We start from the raw sequence: 24,555 nt of genomic DNA on the forward strand, positions 1-24,555 counted from the left end.
ATGAAAATTTTCCCCTTAAATGTGGAAAAAACAACAAAATTGGTTTTATGATGTCATTTGAAATCATGTGCAAAATAGTACATGAAGAGATGTTTATAACTGTATGCTTCTTATTTTGATAGCATTTACTTTTATTAACAAAATGTTTCAAGACACCTAGCAAGTCTAATTTAGCGAGAATCACCTATAGTTATAATCCTAAAGGAATGATGCATAGCATTTCTGTTGAAGTTATTGTAGGTTATTCTATTAAATAGGAATATTTTAATAAAATAGGAAGTTCAGTTTATTACACATTTCTATGAGATGTTACTATTGCTAGGGGATGAGAAAAGCATCACATTTGTGCTAACAGCTGTCTATAAAAGCTTCCCGGGCACCATTCCAAAAATCTTGAATTCTGCGTTAATTAGAAAAATCGGAATGATAATTTGTAAAGAAAATTTTGAATGCCATCTCCACATCTCCAATCGAATATTTCTGTTCACTATAACAAGCATAGTGATGAAAGAAAATCAATATCTTTAAAATAACACTGCGTGCAGATATTAGTCATGGATAAGATGTGAGCGAAGAAGAAAGAGAAAGATTTAGAGTGCCGAATAATTCATTTACCCATCAGGCCTGAGGTCAGGAATCACTCTGTCCAGAGACAGCCTGTCGCTGAGGTAAGCGTTGTACCCGTAGTACTGGAACTTCTTCAGGGCTACTTTACGGCTCTCCGGTCCGAGGTCGCGACCCCAGTGGGCAAAAAGAGAGTCTGAGAGAGACAGGTCAGCCGTGTCGTCCCCGTCCTTCAGAGGTTTTTCTGGAAGAACAACAAGAAAACCGAGGGGTTGTCTTTACTTTTTACTAACACTGTGTTCCTGTGAACAGCATTATTGTGCAACACCCTCCTAAAGGTAGGGTGTTTACAAGTGGGTAAACCGCTCAATACACCACTGGTGTTTACCGACCCCCTATCATTCACCACAAATTAGCTTAATCACAGAAATACCTCTTTGCTCAACCATAGACTGTTTACTTCTCTCCCGTCTAGGAGACTTTATAGGAGCCTTTGTTGTCACACCAGCAGCCTACCTAACCCTAGGCATTGAACACTACATCAAAAAACCTGCACTGTACAATAACCCAGTTTCTTTTGCCGTCTTATATTTTTCCCCGTTTTACATTTTCCCCCGGCCACATAAACAATGCACAACGCACCAATTCTGTGTTTATACAATACGTTTGCACCTTGTATTGTATTCAAAGATATTTGCATTGAGCCGGTCTCTGATTCTCTACCTCAGAACAATGCAACATTTATTGCTATTTGCACTTTTGGTTAGATACTAACAGGATTTCATTGACTCTGTACTCTGCAGAATGACCATAAAGTTGAATCTAATCAAAACTTGCATTGTTATCAATAAACCTGCCAGGGCCAAGTTTAACAGGCACAATGTTTTGTTCACTTTATTGATCTGGACAAAATGGGACATTTTTATTCCACCTTCTAACTATCAAGATTGCAAACAAGAAGAAAAAGAAGAAATGTTGTTGTTCTTTCACAGTAGTGTCGCAAACTTTTGCAATTGCAGCAGCTTTTGAACTGCATGACTTCCTGAAAACAATGTAGAAAATCATCTCTTTTCAAATCTAGTCCAATGCCAAAAAAGTTACCTGCACAATTACTTACATTAAAGGATTATTCCGTATTTAACACTTTGAGTCTCATTTCTGGTTTGTTTTGGATGAACTACAGTGAAGGACACAGAAATTTTGACAATGGGTCGTGTCTTGACTTTTTGACTTGTTTAGAAGCGTCTCTTGACTGCTTCAGAATGGAAGTCAATGACATTAAAACAACACTTAACGTTCATTTTCAAAACTGTACTACTCACCGAGTGGTTCGTGGTGCTCGTTGATGATTAAAAACAAATATATTGGCGCAATGTATGATTTCAATCCGTGTTATTTGCAATAGTGGAACTATTTTTTCAGATACCTCACAACCGCGTATATACTTCCGCTCTATATTTGAGTCTGAAGCGTTAGCACACTCCCGACCACTTGATGGCGACAACCACTTTGCCATACAAGTACGCTCGGTGTCTAACGTATAGACAGTCACAATCGAGCTCAACTTCAAACCTTAAGCTGGTCACTGAGCCATCAAATATGGAAAAAATTTATTCTGAGAGAAACCAAGCGAAAAAACTACAACCACATGTAAACAGACCCCTTTTCCGTTTCCTGGCGGCGGAGTGATATATCAGCGAGCAATGAGTCTTCCAAGAGAAGTCAATGGAATTTTACAAAATGCCAAATAAAACACGACAGAAACTGTATTTCGCTACACAACTTGTTTTTAATCATCAACGAACACCACGAACCACTCGGTGAGTAGCACAGTTTTGAAAATGAACGTTAAGTGTTGTTTTAATGACATGTTTGTGCATGGTCATTGACTTCCATTCTGAAGCAGTCAAGAGATGCTTCTAAACGAGTCAAAACGTCAAGACACGACCCATTGTCAAAATTTCTGTGTCCATCACTGTAGTTCATCCAAAACAAACCAGAAATGAGACTCAAAGTGTTAAATACCGGAATTATCCTTTAAAGCTCACATAACATGCCATTTTGCTTATCTCATGTTAATTTTGATTATCTATAGAGTAGTATTACATCCTTCATATATCCAAAAAGTCTTTAAGTTTATAAAAGACAGATCAGCTATACTGATTCTGAATAAACCTGAACCCCTCGAGGCGTACCACGGGTGGAGCGAGTCACGAACAAGCAACACACACAAAACATTATCCCACTATCTCTGGATAAATTATGATTCACTACACGTTTGGGTAATTTAAATTATATCCACTTGCCAACAAAACACACATATTTGAAGTTTAACTTACCATCTGTGACTTATTACCCGATAGGGACCGCCCCATTTCAACAAAATCCAGTGTTAAACTAACACACACGCACAACTCCGCAGATACCCCAGATAAACAAACTATATCCATTGGAAAGCTAAACAAGCTTAAATTTCCCTCACAAACAACAACACACTTCTTTAGTGACGCTGATTTTGTGTCAGCTCTTGGTTGGTGTGTGCGTGCCCTATTCCGGGTGAAGTGACCATATAAGGACTTCCACTGTACTTCCAGCACTGAATTGCCCAAAAAAGTAATAAAGCAAGATTGTTAGATATGAATCTTTCATGTTCGAAAAAAACCTTTGGAAACTCGAACGAATCCTGCTAAAGTGTCCTTCTTTGACACTTTGCCTAAGTTTATTCTACTATGTAGCGATGTTACATTGTTGTTTCAGCAGTACTAACATAAACAATCGGCTTTGTTGTTATTGATTCTCGCAAAGAATCAATAACAGCAAAGTCTTTTTAGAGTATTTTGTAGTATTATTGATAACAAGAAATATAAACAACAAGTAGATCTCCTTAGTCCAAATCATTGCAAAGTGTGTATCAAAAAATACACTGAACTAATGTTACTGTGTAAAATGTGTAAACAATGTTAACTACAGATCAGCTGCCAAACCTCCCACAACGGTGATCCATGGATCCATGATCGCCTCTCCCCCCGTCTTTAGGAAACCAAAACAGCAAAACAGCAATATCTACCTCCTACTACTTCCAATTGAAATACTAAGAAATATATGACAGAGTGCAGATGTATGAATGCTGAGTGTGCTGGCAGAACAGGGAGAGAGAGAGAGAGAGAGAGAGAGAGAGAGAGAGAGATGAGAGAGAGAGAGAGAGAGAGAGAGAGAGAGAGAGAGAGAGAGAGAGAGAGAGAGAGAGAGAGAGAGAGAGAGAGAGAGAGAGAGAGAGAGAGAGAGAGACTGACCTGGCAATGTTCACTGAATGATGAAAGGCCAGTGCAGGTAATTAAGGAATGCTAATGAACAGCAGAGGTTATTTAATTACAGTCACTGAACAGCGCTGGCCCGAGGAGAATAATTCATCTCTGCCACAGCAGATATGGCAGCATGAACCAAACTTCACAACAGAACGCAAGGCTTTCATGGATTAGAAAAATCCTTTAAAGAACCGCCGTTTACAGGTAAGCAAATTCAAACCGGTTCAGGCTCCTGTCCCTTTAAATCATCTTTAGTATTTCTCAAAGGCCTTCAAACTAGCAAGTCTTTTTATGGCATCTACTAGGGGTGTCACAATTAATCGATTGTGCGATGCATCGCGATGCGGGGGTAGAGGATTCTGCATCGATGCAGTAATAACCCATAATCGATTATAGCCTGCTGACGTCATTCGTCGCGTACAGGTATGTGGCGGTAGAAAAAATGGCGGAGGGTTGTGAGACACGATTGATAAAAAATGCACCGGGGATTTTAAAAGCCGATGTCTGGTCTCATTTTGGCATCTATGAACATGCTGGTAAGCACGAACTGGACAAGACACACACTGTGTGTAAAGCCTGCCATGCACAAATAATTTAAGAAACCACGTTAACCGTTTTCACCCCGAGCTGCTAAAGGATGCAAGTGTTGATAATGCTTTAATTGACAGTTTTATGCACTTTTCGTTTTTCCTAATGTTTTAGTTTTAAATGCTGTTGTTGTCTGCTGTTTACAGAACAAGTTTGTCTTGTTTCCTATTAAGTGGTATACTTTAGTATACTTCTTGAAGAAAACAAAATAAGAATGAGTTCACATACTGTATCTGACTTCTTTCATTCATCAAAATAAATGTAGCAATGTGCAGTAATAAAAAAAGTATGCAATGCATCGTGATGCATCATGATGCATCGTAACATCGAATTGAATCGAATCGTTAACTTAATAATCGGAATCTAATCGAATCGAGGAACCAGTGAAGATTCACACCTCTAGCATCTACTGTACCAGCGAGGCCTATGCAAACCGAACCAGCTAAATCCTTGTGTACACTTCTTCATTCAGTATAATAACCGACATTAATGTGGAGCCACATTGCTTCTCACAGCATGAGGAATAACAGTACTTAACCTCTACATACCCTCTGTTTAAAAGTTACATTTACTGTGTAATACAGATAAGACCTCTATAAATTATACAGTATACTCTCTGGTCCTACTGGATGTTGTTGTTCTTGCAATGAAGATTTAGAAGATGATCAAATAAATGACTGACACTGTTGTTTCAAATTCAAGGCAAGAAAAGACAAATTTTAAGTAAATAGAAACCACAAAGCTGGCAGAAGTGAATAAAACATGATGAAAAACTGAATCTATCATCATGTTAACAAAGGGTTGATTGTTCTGGTTTAATGCTTTAAAGGTGGTGTATATTTTTATCTAAGAAAAATATTCCTCAAATTCAATCCGAATGTATTACAGTAAGTAAGTAAGCACATATACATGTAGTATACATGCTTTCAACAGTGTTTTATGTGTATTACATGTTATCTTTTTGCTCAACCAACGAGAAAGGTTAAACAATGTTCCAATAAATATGTTTAATATTACAAAAATCATGAAGTTCAAAGCTGAAGTGAAGTGTGTCATTTCATCGTTTCTATTAATAGTAGTTGTTAAATAACATGCAGAGGTGCTTAGCAACAAGCTAAATATATCAGGCTAATAGGCACAATCTGTTTACTCATTGTGGAAACAACTCAATTTGCCACTCATTTAAATCTAATTTCTAATTTTACTAATTTGTTTCAATTACATTTTTCTATTTGTTTCAAATAAACAAAAGTAAAAAGTTTGTTTTAAACGAAATAGCAACAGTTTAACGGCAATATTTATAAAACTGAATCCTCCAAAAATGCATATAACACATACGCTGGATTTGTTGTGTTTTGGTGCTGGTATGCTGGTGACCACCAGCTAAACCAGCACCAAACCAGCATGGCAATCATGCTGGTCTATGCTGTTTTTTCAGACAAGAGGTTGTGTCCGTGACGTCACCCATAGGTTTCTGAAGATCGTTTTTGCAGCTTAAAGTAGACAGTGCCTGCCGTCGCCATCTTGGCCGCGAGTCACCGCGCATCACTCGCAGATATCCGAAAATGGGTAAAAAGGCGGGACGTGGGTAAAGCTGAGGTGATTGGTTGCTGAAACCACGCCTGCCTAAGTCGATTCTAGTGACAGCAGTGGCTGTTCAATCGTCACTCAAGTGGCCACGCCCTCAATTATGCAGAACTTTAATGCTTAATGTAATTTAAAAAGATAAGTAAAAAAAATTCACCTCCCTCACAGTTGTCATGAAGGGCAAAATTAGCTATACAGACCAAAAACTATTTTTATACCAGGCTGTAAACATTATTTTCTACTCCCTTTTGGAGCCAGCCTCTAGCGCCAATCGATGAATTGCAGTTTAAATCACTTCCGTATTGTCTTCATCAGAGAGATCGGAAGGTTGCCCCTCAATATAACATTAACAACCTCTTTTAAACTTTACTTTTACTTTGCAAATCTGAACAAAGGAAAAGTTAACGCAGTATAAAATTCATGTTAACTTAAAAAAATTTCTTATCTGGTTTTTCATTATATCCAAGCCCACATAAAGCAGAAGCTCATTTTACAAGGCTGTTATAAATCTATTATATAATCCTTTGATCTGCTGTGCTTAGCAATACAGAGCAGTAAGTTTGGTTAGACAAAACCCAGCAAAACCCATATACATACAGTACAGCCCTGATTTTTTACTAAGACTGGCTTCTCACTATTTCCACAAATAAATCAAGATACCAAAAAAAAAGACATTCAAAGCTTTGGGCTTTTTTGCATAACAAAAGCAAATATTTCCATTAAAATGAAAGATCTTTTTGTATCCACATGGGTTCATACAAAACAAACATGCTGAACAGATTCATGTGATGAAAAGCAATATTGTAGGAAGGATCCATGCCAAAACAGACTTGTTCCAGTCTTAAATGTAAGACCCTCCGTAGGGAGGCATCACAGCAGACGGATGGCATGTCTGAGCCTGCCTGTGGTGCGCTGTCTGCCTGCCTGTGCCAAGTCTGCAGAGCTGAAGTAAAACAAGACACTGCACTAAAAAAAGGACATGCAAATGCAATATTGCATTTTTAAGACTAAACAGCATCTCACATCTCACAAGCCATAATTTCAATTTCCAAAGAGTGCATGACTGATAAACTGTAAAGGTGCGTGGGGCAAAAAAAAAACCGAATGCAGGGTTAGTTGTAACACGGACTGTTTACATTGTTGCACAAGGTTGAGAGTTTTGTTTTTCCGGTAATTTTTCTTGCTGCCAAAAGACGATCTCCCGCAAATTATTGGAAATGTATAATGTTTTTCCAGAGAGTTATTGATGAACGAGTGTTTTGGTGGCATGTAAGTAAATTTTTTCAAGTTGGGTGTGTAAGATACCAAATCCAACGCTATGTCATATTAATCAGTGTCTTGTTGACTAAAACATAGCATCGTTTTGAAATATGTCTGCAGCTCTTAGCAACTTTTTTGGTGGGCTTGAAAATATTTTGACCCAGCGGGGTAATTGTAACGCTGTGTTACAACTAACCCCTTAGCACTTGCAATATTATAAGCGCTAACTTTAGCGTAATTCTTGACGTTGTTTTAAATAGGCTACACATGAATGATTGCTGGCTGCCAACAAAATAAATGTGCCCGTCTTATCAAAAATCGCCTGTCAAATTTATTTTTGTTCATATCTTTAATATTGACTGAATAAGGTCACGTCAAAGATTGAAATCATAATGAAATGAACGTCTAAAATCAGACTTTGATGCTCATTATCTTAGAATTTGATTTTGAAACTGTAGTGTGGTTATTACAGACTGGGTCAAATATAAAAAATGTTTTGTCATAATTGTGCTGCTTTTTCGCATATATTTAGACATTTGTATTCATTTAGAATTGAACTATTGTTATTAAAGGGCTGGATGAATAAATACAGTGTGGATACTTGTCTATTATAGACAGATATATAAACAGTACCCACTTCAAGTATATAGACAAAATAGTATTGAAATATTTGCCTGCAAACTTATTTTTTAGCAAGTGTTTTAACTAACCCCCTGACTGTTACAATTAACCCCACCTATGGGGTAAGTTGTAACGTTTGCACTTCTGTCACGTTTGGTGTAATTTTCCAATAATGGTAAGTACTAGAAACAAACTTCAAAAGTTCATTTGTAGCAGAGATGTGTGTGTTGCTTGTATAAAAATATGACTTATCAAACTCAAATATTTTTTGAATGACTGGGCCAAAACCAAAAAGTGTTAGGTTGTGCCCCGCTCTCCACTATACTTTCAAAGAAGTCATTTCGGATAAAATGCATAAAGCAAATATAGACATAACTACCATACTAACCATATGGCTACATTATAACCACTAGGGGGCATTTTGCTTCAGGCTCCAAGTGGGGGTAAAAGCCTTTTATAGAAGCCAAAACACACACAAACACACAAAACCACATATTTTAATATAAATCATATGAAAAACACGTACTTTTCTATACGGTTTATAACCATATTGGTATTGTAGATCATGGACCGTGCCAGTATACAGTAAATGTAAACAAAAATATCACTTTTTAATTATGCATAACACATTGCACCTTAAGCTCCTGATGTGCAGTAATGCTACGATGATGTCAATTTTAAAGGTATGATGTCATTATCATATTGCCTCTACCATGAGCTAAGATGTTTACAGTAAAGAGGTAACAGGACACTCTGCTTGATTAAATTAGCCCTGTAATGCCCAACTCTACGTGCGGCGTGTCCAAATATCCATCAAAGATTTGTTGCTGTAACACACATCATCTTCTTGGAAAGCGTATGCATCCATTAATTATGCATGCGAATTGTTAACGAAAAGCAGGTCAGTGTAATGTAATTCATATCATAACATTTCTGCAAACAAAGCACTACACATCCGTATCACCATAGACCAATTTCATCTTTCACACCAGTGCAAATATTTGGCAAGGAAACTACCGAAAATAACATTGCTTTCATCCAACCCAAAGCATCGTCATCCAAATAGCTTTTGTTTTTCGACACTCTCTCTAGCACCTCTCTCTCCATCTTATTTTGCCAGGCTTGGATCATCTATTTGCACACAAGCCATCATTACGCATTCTGGCCAGTCAAGAGCTGCTAGAAAAGCCTCACACTGCAGAGCAAAATGACCAGACACCCTGGGCAATTTTACAAAGCTGTGCTATACGACAAGAGCAGTGTTTTGTAACCGTGACAAATGGTGCCTGCTAGATAACAATCTGAAATGCTTAATCAATTTTGGCGTTGCTGAAAATGAACCATTACGGTGGTAACGGAAATAGGCAGTATTGTAGATAAGAGGGCTATAGTGATGTCATTAGGCTGATCATTAGACTAAATGTTTGTTATAAGATCTGTTGTAAGAGCTAAATATACAACAAATGGAAAGGTTCAGATATCTTCCTTGCATTTGTTTGTTTTTTTTTAGCCGGGGTGAGCTGAATACTTCACATTTTATCCTTTACCAAATCTAATTAATGAGTGTTATAAATCTATACTATAATATCTGCTTAAATGTGCAATGTGTAACTTTTAAAAGAATCTCTTTACAAAAAATGCAATATAATATACATAACCATATTATCAGTGGTGTATAAAGACCTTAAATAATAAACTGTATTGTTTACATTATCGTTTTTATCTATATACACCACAGGTCTTTTTACATGGAAGTTGCCATCATGTTTCTACAGTAGCCTTAAATGGACAAACTGTTCTACAAAATGCGTTTCATCCCTACGTTGTCTCAGACAACAGCGTGTTTGCCCTGTGCCAGCTTCCGTAGCTTCTCATTGCATTTCGAAATTGAGGTTGTTGCAATCCACAATCTCACCACTAGATGTGACCAAAAATACCATACTGTACCTTTAAAGTAGAGATCGACCAATATATCTGTTTTCCGATATTTTCCCCGATATTTGAGCATTTTCCGATGACCGGATATCGGTTTTGTAATATCGGATTGACCGATAAACGAGAGAATTGAGAATTGCGCGCTGGACGCATCTGAGGAGAGGAGCTCACAGCAGCAGCAGCGTGCACAGAAAATATGAAGGCAGAGTGACGCGACTTCATTAAAGGGTCTTTGAGTAAACTTACTTCGCATATTTGCAGGCATTTATAACACATCTTATTTGTGCATTAATGTATTTTATGTTAAATAAGTGGATTTATTAAAAGCAATGTATGCAGCTTGTCCAAGAATAGAGACGAACTCACAGAGTCACGCTGGCTGATCCATAAATCCGGTCCCAATAACGACGTAGCTTTGCATGAATAAAACAGCCATGAATTAATGCTTTGTGGAATTAAAAACGCTAAATTAAATTCGTTTTTCTGTTATTTATGCTTATCATTAGCATCGTAAAATCACGTTCATATTGCTGTTCAGGTACCGGGGTTGAAGGCTAAAGCACAGCCACATTTTTTAACAAGATTTACCCTAAGTTATATTAACATTTCCCAGATAGACATTATTTTGCTAAAATGTATAAATAAATGTCTGTGGATATTAATTAATTATTTATTACCTCCGCAAGAGGTCACAGTTTGATACAGTTAATGCGTGAGTAAATGCATAGATAAACAGCGCTTTCAACAGCCATTTCATAAGCTATAACAACAAAATATTCATTATTCTGACATCAAATAACATTACCAGTTAAGAAATTCAGTGATATATAAGCCGTTTTGATTGTTACTTTCCTGAATGTAGTATTGCAGTCAGTGATATTATTTGTAAAATCTCTTTGCTAACTACTTGTTGGACTGCTGAAGGCTACAGTTTGCTTGTCAAAACAACGATATTATATCCCAAAAAAGGCACTTAATCCACCTGTTTTACTCTATAAACTATGTTTAATAAGCAGCCAACTCCGCTATACTTTTCTCCAGAGTCGTATAATAACAGAGTTACGAAACGCTTTGATCTCGCCGCCGCGCGGTCACGTGATTCATGTAACGTTCTACAGTTCCAAACCAAGCAGGGCTGTCAATCTGTTTGCATAGGTTTTCAGCTATTTTAGGTAAATATTAGCTTGTAATGGGAATTGATCACTATACTTACTGTGTTTATAACGTTTTTTTTTACTAGGGAGTGATGGAAATACAGTAAATCAGTTAATAAAGATAAACAGTTAATTGTGATCCAAATATAACTGTGGTTATCTATACCAACTACAACAACACAGTTGATCTTTTATTTTTGTAGCAAAATATGGCTATATAAATGGCTATCAATCTGCTAAAAACATAATTCCTACACTTTTAATATATTAAAATCACAAAAAAGATCGCAAACGCGGTTATTTGTAACAGTGAAGCATAACAGAAACATACTAAATTCATATTTTAAATTCACATTAAATGTTAATATAATCATACATGATTTTCGAGGATACATCACTTGTATTACTTACCAAACACAATGAAACACATAGCAGCATTGTGAAGCAGTGTGACTTTCTTATAAGGCATTTAGCTTGTCGCTGTTGCCCCCTAGTGTTACTCGTAATATATAAAAAGAGATAAGTATAAAGTAGATGGCCACCAGTAATAAAATATTAAACCATTAAATCTATATTATTCACACATTATACACAACTCATTAAAATATAAAATTTTTACTAGTTATTATTAACGATAATCATTACCTACAGCAGAGTTCATAAAATATCACTGTTGACTATATTAATGAAATGTCCGAAAATGTAAAGAGAAACGGTAATTTCATCGATTTACCAGCAGGTGCCATTGAAATGAATGGGCTTCAGTGCTGCGTTTGGAACTATGCGTCACTACCGGTCACTACATGAAACGCTGTTACTTCCGCATTCCATTCTTACAACGGACGTCTATGTGAGTGTCGTAACTCTATTATTATACGACTCTGCTTTTCTCTCTCTCCCGCTCCGTAACCTGGCAACCGGAGCGCGAACTTTGGATCAGTCCATTTCTGACGAAATGATAGGGGTGTTTGGAATAGTCCATGTATTGGTAATATAGTTTCTACATTATTCATTAAATTAATATTATTCTTCACTCTTTCAGACCCCTCTGTTTATGACTTTGTATGCAAAGAGGGAGTGATTGTGATGATGATGATTATTATAAGGGTTTGTTCAGTTCAGTCATGTTGTAGTAATTATGTCAAAGACAAAAGTATAACAGTAAGTAAAAATCGGTTCAGCATATTGGTTATCGGGCACATAAGCATCCAAATATTTGTTATCGGCATCGGTTTAAAAAAATGAGTATTGGTCGATCTCTACTTTAAAGGGGCCATGGCATGAAAACTGACTTTTTCCATGTTTAAGTGCTATAATTTGGTCCCCAGTGCTTCTATCAACCTAGAAAATGTGAAAAAGATCAACTCAATAACTTAGTTATAGTAATCCATTTTCATGCATGAGAAAAATAGGTCATTGAAATTAGGCTCTCCTTATGATGTCATAAGGAGCTCTGATTATAATAATTAGGAGTGCACCGAAATTTCGGCCGCCAAAAATTTCGGCCGAAAATGGCATTATCGGTTTCGGGCCGAAATAAAAAATCCAGCCGAAAATGTAAACCGAAAATGAATGTGAACCGCACCCCTCCCATCTGTGCGCTAGCGCTTGGGTTTCACTCACGGTGATCAGTCGTCTCCCACTCCTCCCCTTCGTGCTCAAGCAGGTTTCACTCACGGTCGAGCTGTTTGCACGCGTCTGCAAAGATTAAGCATGTCTTGATGTGTAAACTTTAGAGAGAGTCGCGCTAATGTGTCTCATACTGTAATCCATTAACATACATTTGGCGAATAAAGCAATGAAACACAACGTAACGTTTTTATGTGGAGCGACTGTTGCGCTGTTTGGGATTCACCCTCGGTCTCTGTATGTGCATGCGTTTAAGTGCCCTCGGTAGTGCACATACGAGAGAAACGCGTTTAAAAAAAAACAAGCAAACATAAAATCTCGCTGTTATTGACAGGGCACATATAAACAAAATTCTCTCCACAGTATTCTTTTTCTAATAAAAACATTTGTTTATGTCTTAAGAGTATGTATAGATTACAGTCAGATTAACCTACTTAAGTCTGTGTCATTAATGTTAATCAAACAACCCATGACAAAGAGACAAATAGCTCTAAAAAATAATTATATATTTAATTGATTGTGTTATGATTCATTTAATTTGATTTCTGTACCTAATGCTAATTTCAGACCTTATTAATGTACAACATTGTTCTCTTTTATAAATGTTTGCAATGTCTTTATTTTTTATTAGATTTTTCCCACCTGCTTTTTGCTGATCCGAAAAATAATCTGATCTGTGCCTCAAAAACTGTAATGTGATCCGAACTGTGAGGTTTTTTTTTCGTCACACACCCAGTAATGGGTTAAATGCAATTGTACTAAAAATTGGCATAATAATTTATTTCGGTGTTTCGGTTTCGGTTTTTCGGCCTTGGTTTCCTTTTTTCGGTTTTCGGTTTCGGCCAAGAATTTTCATTTCGGTGCATCACTAATAATAATACCACCTCATAATCTGCACTATCCAACCACAGCACAGCCATTTAGTGCAGAGAGACAGAAAGAGAGAAAAAAAATTGACAGCACAATTAAGTTTGAATTGCATCAAACCACCATCATTAGTGTTTGAACTTCATCCGCTCATTTGCATATTAAAAGACCCACTCAAAATGGCACATTTTGCACACGCCTACAAAGTGGCAATTTTAAGATGCTTTAATTCATTATCTCTATGGTATTTTGAGCTAAAACTTCACATATGTGCTCTGGGGACACCAAGGATTTAGTTTACATCTTAAAAAAGTCTTGTGAAATGGCCCCTTTAAAGGAATAGTCCATTTTCTTAAAAGAAAAATCCAGATAATTTACTCACCACCATGTCATCCAAAATGTTGATGTCTTTCTTTGTTCAGTCGAGAAGAAATTATGTTTTTTGAGGAAAACATTGCAGGATTTTTCTCATTTTAATGGACTTTAATAGAGCCCAACATTTAATACTTAACTCAAAACATAACAGTTTTTTTCAACAGAGTTTCAAAGGAATATAAACGATCCCAAACAAGGCATAAGGGTCTTATCTAGCAAAATGATTGTCATTTTTGACAAGAAAAAAAAAAATGCACTTTTAAACCACAACTTCTCGTCTAGGTCCAGTCGTGATGCGCCAGCGTGACCCCACACAATACGTCATGACATCAAGAGGTCACAGAGGACGAACGCGAAACTCCGCCCCAGTGTTTACAAGTCTGTTGAAAGAGGACCGTTCCTACGTTGTTGTATGTGGAATGATACTAATTAATGTCTTTGTGTCAGTTTATTGTTTACAATGGTCCGCAAATGTGCGTTTTATACATGTAACACGTGACCTCCCTACGTCACTACGCATTTACGTTAGGTCGCGCTGGACCGGACCTAGACGAAAAGTTGTGGTTTAAAAGTGCATTTTTTTTTGTCTAAAATGACAATCGTTTTGCTAGATAAGACCCTTATGCCTCGTTTGGGATCGTTTAGAGTCCTTTGAAACTCCGTTGAAAAAAACTGTTAAGTGTTGAGTTAAGTATTAAATGTTGGGCTCTATTAAAGTCCATTAAAATGAGAAAAATCCTGCAATGTTTTCATCAAAAAACATAATTTCTTCTCGACTGAACAAAGAAAGACATCAACATTTTGGATGACATGGTGAGTAAATTATATGGATTTTTCTTTTAAGAAAATGGAATATTCCTTTAAATAAAATAAAGCCATGTTGTAAACAGAGAGATGCCCAATGTTTTCAGAACAGAAAGGGCCGTGACCTTATAATGCAAGCCATTATATTCATAAGCTTTTTTACTTTATTGCTGCTAATGTGTGCACACAAACAGGTAGGCTTACAATAAATCTGCACCGAACAATTTGCACTAGCTCTTGCATGTTTGTTTACTAAATATTGCAACTAATTTAATTATGCTTTTACCTAGAAATAGCGAGCAGCTCTTGTAACACAGTTATCGTGTTTAAGTGCATTTATTATGTGGGTTAAAACTGCAGATTCATTCTGGGCATTCACATTACCTACAACTTTTGTTATCTTCTCTGCTTTTTTATTACAGTTTTCAAAGTAGACTAATTATACTGATATAGGCCAGGCCAATCTTATTCCCATAGCACTTACTAAAATCACATATCAAATATTAGTCATTCCTCTGAAGTTAGTAGTTCAAACAAGCCTTAATGTCAGCAAATAGAAACAGATTACGCTCGTGAAAGAAATAAAATACCACACAATCATAGTAAATCAATGAGGGAATTTTTTTAATGGAATGCCTCTTAGCAAACATGATTGATTGCAAAGTCTTTCAACCTGAAGTGTCCTACAGATTTCATCTTCTGTATATTCAGGGACTTGCACAGTTTAATTCAAAGCTAGTTTATGATTCAGATGCATTTGTAATAACTTGTGCCTTTTCCATAGCAACGGCAAATAAGATTTAATTGGTGATTTCTTAAGCTGGAAACATAACGGTCATTGAAAAATGTGTCCTCTCTGTATGTGCAAAAGCAATAAAATCTAATAATACACCGGCAAATGCAGCAGTGTCGCAGGTCAACTGAAATTCTTGAGTCGCCAGAAGAAAAGTTAAAGAGTAAATTAAATATTCACTGGTCTTAAAAATGCACGCAAGATCATGGAAACTAGAACAAAATCATCCAGCAATCATGTTTGGAAAACAACTCTGCATTGAAAGTAGTTTGTATATTTTGCATTATAGATTGCAGCTGTTGGGCTACACAAAAACTAGAAATTTAAATCTATAAAAAACTAATTTTTGTAGCTTGGATAGCAACTTTGTAGGCATTGTCTTTGAGTGAATGTTGCCATAAAGGATGCACCGAATATTTGGCAACCAAAACTATTCGGCTAGTCAAAAAGGCTTTATTGGTGTTCGGTCGAATAAGTAAAAAAACCCTGAATACATTTAATAAACTTGTTAATTTGTGATGATGTGATCAAATAGCAACCAGCGCAAAGTGAGAGGCACACTTGCTTTATAAATACAACACATGTTTGGCAGTGTGAAAGCATTTTAAAGTGTCAGAGAAAGATGCTTATTTGTTACTTTCGTCCAAACAGTTAAATCTTTCCCCGCCATTGATGAGTTAACTCGTCAATTAAGACAAAACGCTTCTCTGCCAATGACGAGTATTTCCGGCAATCCATAATACCACTATTATCCAACAGGTGGCATGCTTCTGCAATGAAAGTATCGTCCTAGGGCAAACAGCTGTAAAAAAAGAGAACTAATCAAGATAGGATGAAACATTTTTTTGTTTTGTTTGTTCTTTATTTAATATATTGTATGTTTATATATTTAAAAAAAAAAATTCTGGAAGGCATTCAACTTTTGAGAAAATCATGAAAAATGCTGGCTCTGGCTGGCAACTTTAAAAAAGAAATGCTGGCAGGGAAAGAGTTAAAAGAGGGGTCTAAAGCTTTTCATGCATTTTGAGGCTGTTTACACTTGGCATTAACATGCGTTTTTGTCGATCGGATCACAAGTGGACAACGTTAATGCCAGGTGTAAACGGTGTTCAAAACGTTTTGAGCTCGTCCACTTTCGACCACTTTCACACATCCACATCCAAAGGTAGTCGAAACCACTTTCGATCGGATCGCTTTGGAGCTGTGTAACGCACATGTGGTTGAATGTGTTCGAACAGCCACACGCGACCGCCTTCTCTCCGCCCATTTATCTAATCTGAGGTATTAAACACAAGTTTTATGTCTTTTTTTGACTTCTGGCATGAACATACGGTGAACAGCGCTATTTTTAGCCTTTCATTGATAAATCTAAAGCGGCTGATCTCCGTAGTTTTGTTTTGAAAGCGTGTGAAAGTTGCGCGATCCTGTTTCATCAATTGCGCTGAAAATTCTGAGAAAGCTCTTACATGCACATGTAAAAAAACTCTGCATGTTTACTTGCTAAACAAGCAGTGGACTCCGACATAATATTAGTTTGCGTGCATATAAACTCATCATTACTCCCGCTCGCGTTTGAATGACAGCAAAGAGACTCGCTCACCGTCTCACAGACCAACCCCTCACAGTATTCAGCACAGAAGTGGTCGAAAGTGGACAAAAAAGACGGATTTAAATACCAGGTGTAAACGTAATGTGTCTCTCTCGTCCACTTCTGATCCGATCGATAAAAACACATCTTAATACCAAGTGTAAACAGCCCCTTTGACTTATTAACACTGTTTAAGAGTTGGATTCCTCATGCTAAACATAGGCAAAGTGTCAAAAAGGCGAATGCATTTTGAAGGGTTCGAACAAGTTTTGAAAAGCTTTTTTTGAACATGAAAGATTCATACTTATTTCTTTTATGGGCAAATTCAGTGCCGGAAGTACAGTGGAAGTCCTTATATGGGCACTTCACCCAGAATAGGGCACGCACACACCAACCAAAAGCTCACTCGAAATCAACATCACCAGAAAAGTGTGTTTTTTTGTTTGTGAGGGAAATTTAAGCTTGTTCAGCTTTCCAATGAACCCAGCAGTGCTTATTTTCAAACCACAGTAATTAAACAATATTGTGACCTGAAGCTGGGCAACCCGAAGCTACAGTGACAGAAGGTGCGTGTCCTGCCCATCCGAACGCTCCATTTGCTCACACATCTTGCTCGGAGTAGCTTATGGGAAACGACAGCTTGCTGGCAAACTTAGGAAATATATTTGATCCACTTTCTAAGACCCTCCAGGGATGATGACAAAAGAGAAAGTAAGGCTATATTTGCCGATTTGGGGCTTAGCCTGAAGTCAAGAGTTGGTACATGGGATGGAGCGTGATCGGCCGCCCAGACTGGCCATCTGTTTAACCGCAAGAGAGACAGAAAATAGGCCACTTTTTAGTACCCTGCCAGAGAAAATAAAGGTTGATGTAAGCCATTCTGAAGTTTGAAGGGATAGTTCACAAATTTTGTCACCTCACACGCTCGGTAGTTCTTCCAAACCCACATTAAAACCAAAAGATATATTAAGCAGAATGTTAGTATCCGTTTACTTTCATTGTGTGGTCCGAACCAGACTTCGATTCAATCTGCAAATCTCTGTTTGTCTGTTTTAAGTGGAGTCTGAACCACAGTGTGTTTGCTTCATTAATTTAAGTACCACTATGAGGACCTCTGGCAGCTGTTTACCCTTGTAGACAAATAGGTACTTGTGTGGAAAAGAGGTCGGATTTACTGTGTTGGATTTACACCAAATCTTTAAGCACGCAGAACGGCACTTGCATTTGTCTGACGCAGGTGCATCGCAAGAGATGTGAAGAAAGCAAGCTGCTCTCCAATATATATTTAGATACAAGCAGTTATGAGAAATGCATCATACTGTACTATGATAAATACGGCCGCATTTTTTTAAAAATGTTAAATTACATGTGAAAATTAAGTTTTTTTTTTGAGTATCATTAAAGCCAAATCATTTTTTGTTGGATTTATGTTACCAACAAAAAAAAGAATAGTTTGCCTGCTTTTAAAGGAATGAGAACAGACAACAATTTTTATTGGTGTGCTTGTCTGCACTTAGTTCAGAAACACTTTCTCACCAAGCAAACAAACCGAATCCCAATCGAGTCCACATAAATAGCTTGAAGGTGCTCTAAAATATACATCAAAATTATTAATTATAAATGTCCATTACAGCTTAAATAATGCAAACTCTAAAAGAAGTCTTTCACAAACGTAAAGGAGAGAAAGCAAAAAGTTGTGCGTTAACATGACCCCATTTGAAGCATTCAGTATAGAGACACCATCCCATCCCTTTAATTAATTCAATCCAAATGTCTATCACTCTAAATGTCAACTCGACTCGGGTCACTCCTAACAGCTGAGAGGTGTTATATTCACAACATAGGAAATGACCAAGCAGCTAAGTGATGCATTTTATCTTGGCTGCTTTTCTCATTAGAAACTGTTATGTAAGCATCTGCTGGGTTAAAATGTCCCATGGACACCATGACACCAGCAGAAGCGCATTCAACTTGATGGATCCTGTTGCTTCATTTAAAGGGACAGTGAAGCGCTAAGGCAAATAACATTTGTATCAATGACAGGGCTCAACATAAAGGACTGCCCGGTGGCCCGGGGCCAGTGTGAGAGCCATTTGGGCCAGTAAACCATATTATCACTTGCCCGATCAGGCCAGTGCTTCGCCCTCAGTCACTAAAATATATTTTCTGCCTGTGGCCGTTTGTCTATATGCATTCTTATGCAATGTAACCATCTAAACACATTTTAAGCGTTGCGAATGTTAACTTATCAGCTATGTCATGATGTTTCTCCTACCTTATTGGTTGTTGCGTGTTACGTCAACTGGTAGAGCAAAAAGTTAAGACAGCGACGACCTTTAAAGGATAATTCCGGTATTTAACACTTTGAGTCTCATTTCTGGTTTGTTTTGGATGAACTACAGTGATGGACACAGAAATTTTGACAATGGGTCGTGTCTTGAGTTTTTGACTCGTTTAGAAGCGTCTCTTGACTGCTTTAGAATGGAAGTCATGACCATGCACAAACATGTCATTAAAACAACACTTAACGTTCATTTTCAAAACTGTGCTACTCACCGAGTGGTTTGTGGTGTTCGTTCACTTAAACATGAAAAAAGTCAGATTTTCATGATATGTCCCCTTTAAAAATCAACACCATTAAAAATAACTCCACTTTTTCAGAAAGCCTAAGAAATGTAAGTGATACCATTTGTAAGGAACTGTAAATAAAACAAAAACATCATATTAAAAACTATTTGGACCAAAACATCAGTCATACCTACTGTATAAAATATAACATGGTATGTGTAAAGCACAAGTACATGTTGTAATGTCCATTAGTCTCTATGACTATGGCATGCTGCCGGTCTTTCAGCGTCAAGCTGACAAATGCCAAATGACTCGCCGCTGGAGATCCACGCAACCCGCCGAGTGTGAAATGAAGGCACGTCTCACAATTATCAGTTATTCTGGGCAATTGAAACAGTGTGAGTCATTTGAGCCACTGGTGAGACTTCAATTTGACTCTCACTTTGTCAAATGAGCTTCAAGTGAAGTGCTGCTAGCTTACACTACATAATCATACATACGTGAAATGCTTTCCTTCTCTTGAAGTTAATGAGGATTTTGTTGCCGTGTGAAATATAGCTTGAAACGTAAGGCCATTATGTGCACCACATAGAGCTAAATTACTATCCATGAAAACATTTTCTCACTAAATCAGAGAGAAGAAAAAAATTTAATTATCAGTGAAATAACAGGACTTTCGAATATAAAACAAACCTGAAATACGTGCACAAAGTAATTAGTTTGTGCCTCATCCAAACAGCAAATAAAAATAGGATTTCTTGCATAGACCTCTATGGCCATACTAATTGAGACCCTGGAGGGCTTGGGAGCCCACACGGAAATGTGCTGTCACAAGCACGGTGAATTTACTGCATCTCATATCTCTGGCAACAAAAGCTCACTTTTAAAGGAATATTCAATTTTCTTAAAAGAAAAATCCAGATAATTTACTCACCACCATGTCATCCAAAATGTTGATGTCTTTCTTTGTTCAGTCGAGAAGAAATTATGTTTTTTGAGGATTTTTCTCATTTTAATGGACTTTAATAGAGCCCACCACTTAACACTTAACTCAACACTTAACAGTTTTTTTTCAACGGAGTTTCAAAAGACTATAAATGATCCCAAACGAGGCATAAGGGTCTTATCTAGCAAAACGATTGTCATTTTAGACAAGAAAAATAACAAATATACACTTTTAAACCACAACTTCTCGTCTAAATCCGGTCCAGCGCGACCTAACGTAAATGCGTAGTGACGTGGGGAGGTCACGTGTTACATATATAAAATGCACATTTGCGGACCATTGTAAACAATAAACTGACACAAAGACATTAATTAGTATCAGTTGACATACAACAACGTAGGAACGGCCCTCTTTCAACACACTTGTAAACACTGGGGCGGAGTTTCGCGTTCGTCCTCTGTGACCTCTTGACGTCATGACGTATTGCGTGGGGTCACGTTGGCGCGTCACGACCGGATTTAAACGAGAAGTTGTGCTTTAAAAGTGTATATTTGTTATTTTTCTTGTCAAAAATGACAATCGTTTTGCTAGATAAGACCCTTATGCCTCGTTTGGGATCATTTAGAGTCCTTTGAAACTCCGTTGAAAAAAACTGTTATGTGTTGAGTTAAGTGTTAAGTGGTGGGCTCTATTAAAGTCCATTAAAATGAGAAAAATCCTGCAATGTTTTCCTCAAAAAACATAATTTCTTCTCGACTGAACAAAGAAAGACATCAACATTTCAGATGACATGGTGGTGAGTAAATTATCTGGATTTTTCTTTTAAGAAAATGGAATATTCCTTTAAGTTTTATATGACTTTTTGACACACTGATAACATTTTCCGGATGGTATTAGACGTCTTATAAAATTAAAGGATTAACAACGTAAAATATGCAGAAAGTCTAGCCTTGAACTCAAACTACTTAATTCATGTCCTTTAGACAGCCGTGAGCTATGCTGGTTATTGAATTATTAGGTGAACTAGAAGTCACCTCAATGTTCCAGACCACAAAATGTTTATGTGAATATAAATGCATGAGCAGCCATGGATTCCCATATTAATTTTAAGAGCACCATAAAACATGGTAGCAAGTGTCCTTCAGGTGATAAGATGCATTAATACGTAGTCTCGAAATCTTAAATCTTTATCCGAACCGTGATATAACAGCCGTTGCATCAAGGAAAGATCATGTTTTCTTACTGCCTCTAAAACAGACTCCTGTTGATTTCCTTTGACTGCATAAATCAAACGTTACAGCTCATTGCTTTTAATTTCTGCATGCAAAACACAATCCTGGAGAACAGATGATAATTACGGCCTTATTCGGCTGAGAAAAGAAACGCTATTGAAATCAGTCAAGGACTTCTAGACTCCACTGCATCAGTGACCTCGCAAATAAGGACGTGCAAACACCAAGTGCACTCAAAATCAAAGAGAAGATAAATCAAATACCCCTCAGAGAAACACTTGGTCATAAGTAGCTAGTCAATGACAATGTAAATGTATTGCATCTTGTGTACACGCTCTCTCTGTCTCTCTCTCTCTCTTTCTCACCCGGTTCATTAACAGGTGGGCTAACGCAGAGAATGTCAGGTGTGATGCCGCTTTTCAGCTCCCTCTTACACGCATTGAAAAACAAGTTATGACTTCACCATCTGTGATTCTCTTGTGCTCTTCATTATTTGAACAAAAAACTGACTTATATAATGTCACACAACACAAGAGTTCCAAATGTGACTAAAACTAATTTGAGGGGGTCGCATGCTGGTCACATCAGAACAGTGAGGTGTTGTGCTTACGATAAAATAACTGGCTACAATTGTTGATTATTTTGATGCTTTTCTCCATGGTTGTTATGTTTGTCAGTGTTGAAAAGCAAGAGTAGTAATGTTTTCTCCAGCACATTTTCGATCACTAGTGCTTTACATTATTGATACTCACTTAAAGGATTATTAGGAACACCATACTAATACTGTGTTTGACTCCCTTTCGCCTTCAGAACTGCCTTAATCCTATGTGGCATTGATTTAACAACGTGCTGAAAGCATTCTTTAGAAAGGTTGGCCCATATTTATAGGATAGCATCTTGCAGTTGATGGAGATTTGTGGGATGCACATCCAGGGCACGAAGCTCCCATTCCACCACATCCCAAAAATGCTCTATTGGGTTGAGATCTGGTGACTGTGGGAGCCATTTTAGTACAGTGAACTCATTATCATGTTCAAGAAACCAATTTAAAATTATTCAAGCTTTGTGACATGGTGCATTATCCTTCTGGAAGTAGCCATCAGAGGATGAGTACGTGGTGGTCATAAAGGGATGGACATGGTCAGAAACAATGCTCAGGTAGGCCATGGCATTTAAACGATGTTCAATTGGCACTAAGGGGCCTAAAGTGTGCGAAGAAAACATCCCCCACACCATTACACCACCACCACCAGCAGCCTGCACAGTGATAACAAGGCATGATGTATCCATGTTCTCATTCTGTTTACGTCAAATTCTGACTCTACCATCTGAAAGTCTCAACAGAAATCGAGACTCATCAGACCAGACAACATTTTTCCAGTCTTCAACTGTCCAACTTTGGTGAGCTCATGCAAATTGTAGCCTCTTTTTCCTATTTTTAGTGGAGATGAGTGGTACCCGGTGGGGTCTTCTGCTGTTGTAGCCCATCCGTCTTAAGGCCGCGGTATACTTTTTTTCCGCGTCCGCGTCCGGCTCGCGCGCGCACGCGTCCGCGCAGCTTTTCGAGTATACTCCCCGCGGCTACACGCGCATGGCCGCGTTCGACACTATACGCAATACAAATGATTTCTTATTCAAATTATTAGTCTAACAGGCTGTCAGGGCAGCACTGATTTGGCAACATTTACAGTACATTAAAACATTAGGATAGGAGAAGAAAAGTAACTCATTCACCATTGCAAACACAGTTTAGAACAAACAACAAGACAACAAAGAACAGGAATCAAACAAACATGCTCCAGAGCTTTCTGTTCTTTGAAGAAGTAAAAGTTAAAGAAGAAAAACCATAGTGTGTGCGCAAATGCTGTCTGTTTCCTTTGTATAATTGTTTATAGTGGAATGCACTGTCTAAATATTTTCACGCGCATGCGCTGTTGTACGCGGACTGTACGCGCACTGTCCGCGCGGTCTCAAATTTTGGGCTGCACGCGGACGGTCCGCGCGGCCGGCCGCGGACCCTCTCAATGACGAAAATGACGTCATGTGGACGGCGCGCATACGCGGACGTCCCTAGTATACTTTCGGCTTTAAGGTTGTGCGTGTTGTGGCTTCACAAATGCTTTGCTGCATATGCAAAATCGTATCGGTTGTGATAAGTGATTATTTCATTCAAAGTTGCTCTTCTATCAGCTTGAATCAGTCGGTCCATTCTCCTCTGTCTTCTAGCATCAACAAGGCATTTTCGCCTACAGGACTGCCGCTTACTGGATGTTTTTCCCTTTTTACACCATTCTTTGTAAACCCTGGAAATGGTTGTGCGTGAAAATCCCAGTAACTGAGCAGATTGTGAAATACTTAGACCGGCACGTCTGGCACCAACAACCATGCCACGCTCAAAGTAGCTTAAATCACCTTTTTTTCCCAATCTGACATTCAGTTTGGAGTTCAGGAGATTGTCTTGACCAGGACCACACCCCTAAATGCATTGAAGCAACTGCCATGTGATTGGTTGATTAGATAATTGCATTATTGAGAAATTGAACAGGTGTTCCTAATAATCCTTTAGGTTAGTGTATATGGTGGGGTTTAAATGTGCTCTGTGCTACCTATGCCAAGTAATGACACATGACACCTTTAAATACATTTACAAAAAATATGCATGGCTGTATTTATATCTATTTGATGTGAAACTCCTTTTTAAGTGCATAAATGTGACCCTGACACGAAAAAATCCCAGCT

General features: G+C 37.7%; 1 protein-coding gene across 1 annotated transcript in view; it reads right to left on the bottom strand.

Moving 5' to 3' along the window:
* The window catches only part of galnt18a (UDP-N-acetyl-alpha-D-galactosamine:polypeptide N-acetylgalactosaminyltransferase 18a), a 70,158-nt gene that overhangs the window by 26,548 nt on the left and 19,055 nt on the right, over positions 1-24,555 (bottom strand). Inside the window, exon 2 of the mRNA XM_065291769.2 lies at positions 616-808. Within this exon, the coding sequence (XP_065147841.1) occupies positions 616-808 (193 nt within the window). The remainder of the gene's footprint in view (positions 1-615; positions 809-24,555) is intronic.

This window comes from Paramisgurnus dabryanus, chromosome 23, assembly GCF_030506205.2.
Source record: "Paramisgurnus dabryanus chromosome 23, PD_genome_1.1, whole genome shotgun sequence".
NCBI lineage: Eukaryota > Metazoa > Chordata > Actinopteri > Cypriniformes > Cobitidae > Paramisgurnus > Paramisgurnus dabryanus.